At 70.5% G+C, this 1,845-nt stretch overlaps 1 protein-coding gene across 1 annotated transcript in view; it reads right to left on the minus strand.

Annotated features, from left to right (window-relative positions):
- The window catches only part of H696_04646 (hypothetical protein), a gene marked incomplete at both ends in the record, with an annotated part of 3,788 nt that extends 2,134 nt beyond the window's left edge, over positions 1 to 1,654 (minus strand). Inside the window, 2 exons of the mRNA XM_009498525.1 lie at positions 1,125 to 1,247; positions 1,389 to 1,654. Coding sequence (XP_009496800.1) covers positions 1,125 to 1,247; positions 1,389 to 1,654 — 389 coding nt within the window. The remainder of the gene's footprint in view (positions 1 to 1,124; positions 1,248 to 1,388) is intronic.
- Positions 1,655 to 1,845: the final 191 nt, after the last annotated feature.

The raw sequence follows: 1,845 nt of genomic DNA on the forward strand, positions 1-1,845 counted from the left end.
CGGCGAAGGGAGAGGGTGGAAGAGACAGTGAGGGGCGAACCAGGATCCGGTGGAGAGGGGAGGGGGGAGAAGGGGGGAAGGGGAGGGGGCTCGACGACGACGGCGTCGCTCGACTCTGGTGGCCAGGGCAGTCAGGCCAGGGGGTAGCTGGGACAGATAAAAATCCGCCCACCAGGCAATCAGACACAGTGGGGAGCGTGGGTTCAAGAGGAGAGAGGCCGCGGACCTGCAGGAACGGTCCGAGGGTGCTGACCGCGGCTCCTGCACAGGGGGCCGGGGGCGCGCGGTGCTGGGGAGAACGCGACTGGAGAGGAGGGCACCCTGCCCGGCGAACCGCAAGGCCCCGGGGTAGTCTGAGAGGTCCGGGCGCGCGTGCGCGCGCTCGCGCGTGGAGAGGCGCCCCGGCAACGACCAGTGTTCGGGGAGGGGGCGGGTCCGGGGAGGGGGGGGGAGCCGATGGGGGAACTAATCCTGGCTTCGCGGACCGCAGCATGGGGGCGAGGGCTTGAGCCGAGGCAAGAGCCCATGCTCACCCGCGAGCCACCCACAGGCAAGGTGGGGGAGAAGGGCACCCAACCCTCTCAGGGCAAACATGCAGGCCCAGGCCATGCACTGGGTGTCTCCCCTCGTCTCTGCTACGCGTTCCCCGCGCTCAGTGCGTTCCCTCGGTCGGGGGACGTTTCCCCCCTCCCCGGGGGGGGGGCAGGTCGCCCCCCAGCTTTCCGGCCCTTAGGCACGCGCTTGAGAGGAAGCCCCCCCCCCCCCCCCCCGACATACGCACGCCCGAGACAAAGTGGAATATGTCTGGGGCCTGTCTCGCGACCCAGGGGAGGAGGACCCGGTGGGGCGCCCGCGGGGGGGGGGGGGGGGGGGGGAAGCGGCACGCCCCCCGCGGCCCAGGGGGGGGGGGAGCGGGCGGGGGGGGGGGGGGGGGGGGGGGGGGGGTGTTTTTTTCTTTTTTCCCCCCCCCCCCCCCCCCCGAGGGGGCCGCCGGTGGGGGGGGGGGGGGGGGGGGGGCAGGGAGCGACGATGAAGGGCGCGGGAGGGGCACCGACGGGGCGAGCAGGAACCGAAGGCAGGGGGGGGAAGGGGGAGAAAAGGGACATAAGGAAGGGCACACGCACCGAGCAACCATGTTGGGCTCAACCTGAAGCAAGTCCTTCACATGCGGGCCGTACGGAGAGCCAGGGGTACACTCGAGCATGTAGCGACCATACTCCGGGCGCCAGAGGGCCACAGGAGTCCGACTGTAAGGCGCGCATGTGTGTGTGTGTGTGTGTGTGTGTGGGTATGCACGCGCGCGCATGGGGAGGGGAGGTGCAGCCGGACAGAGGATGGTGAGTATGAGAAAGTATCTGAGAGAGAGAGAGAGAAACAAAGACACGCACCCAGTTGCCTTGATGTCTTCCTCCTCGGCCATGAGCTTGTCAAGGACACGACCGGCGCGCAGGCCCAGGCGAGCGGCCTTGCCCTGCTCATCGAGATTCACCAGGACGCCCTCAATCTCGTCGCCCCACAGCCGGGGGTCGTTCTTCCGAGCGGAGGCACTCTTGAAGACATTGATCACCTGGGTGAGGCCGTCCGCGCGGATGGACTCCGCATGCGGCACGGCGTCCGCCCAGTCCAGGGGGGTGCCCTGGGAGAGGAGACCCATTCTTGAGGGGAAGGGTCGGGGGGGAGAGGAGAAAGGATAGGGAGAAGGTGGAGGAAGAGGAGCAACGGGGGGGGCGGCGATGGGGGGTGAGGGGGGGGGGGGGGGGGGGGGGGGGGGGGGGGGGGGGGGGGGGGGGGGGGCGGGGGGGTGCAAAAACCCCCCCCCCCCCCCCCCCCCTGGCCGCACTTTCG

Source organism: Fonticula alba, assembly GCF_000388065.1.
Source record: "Fonticula alba strain ATCC 38817 unplaced genomic scaffold supercont2.7, whole genome shotgun sequence".
NCBI classification, from domain to species: domain Eukaryota; order Rotosphaerida; family Fonticulaceae; genus Fonticula; species Fonticula alba.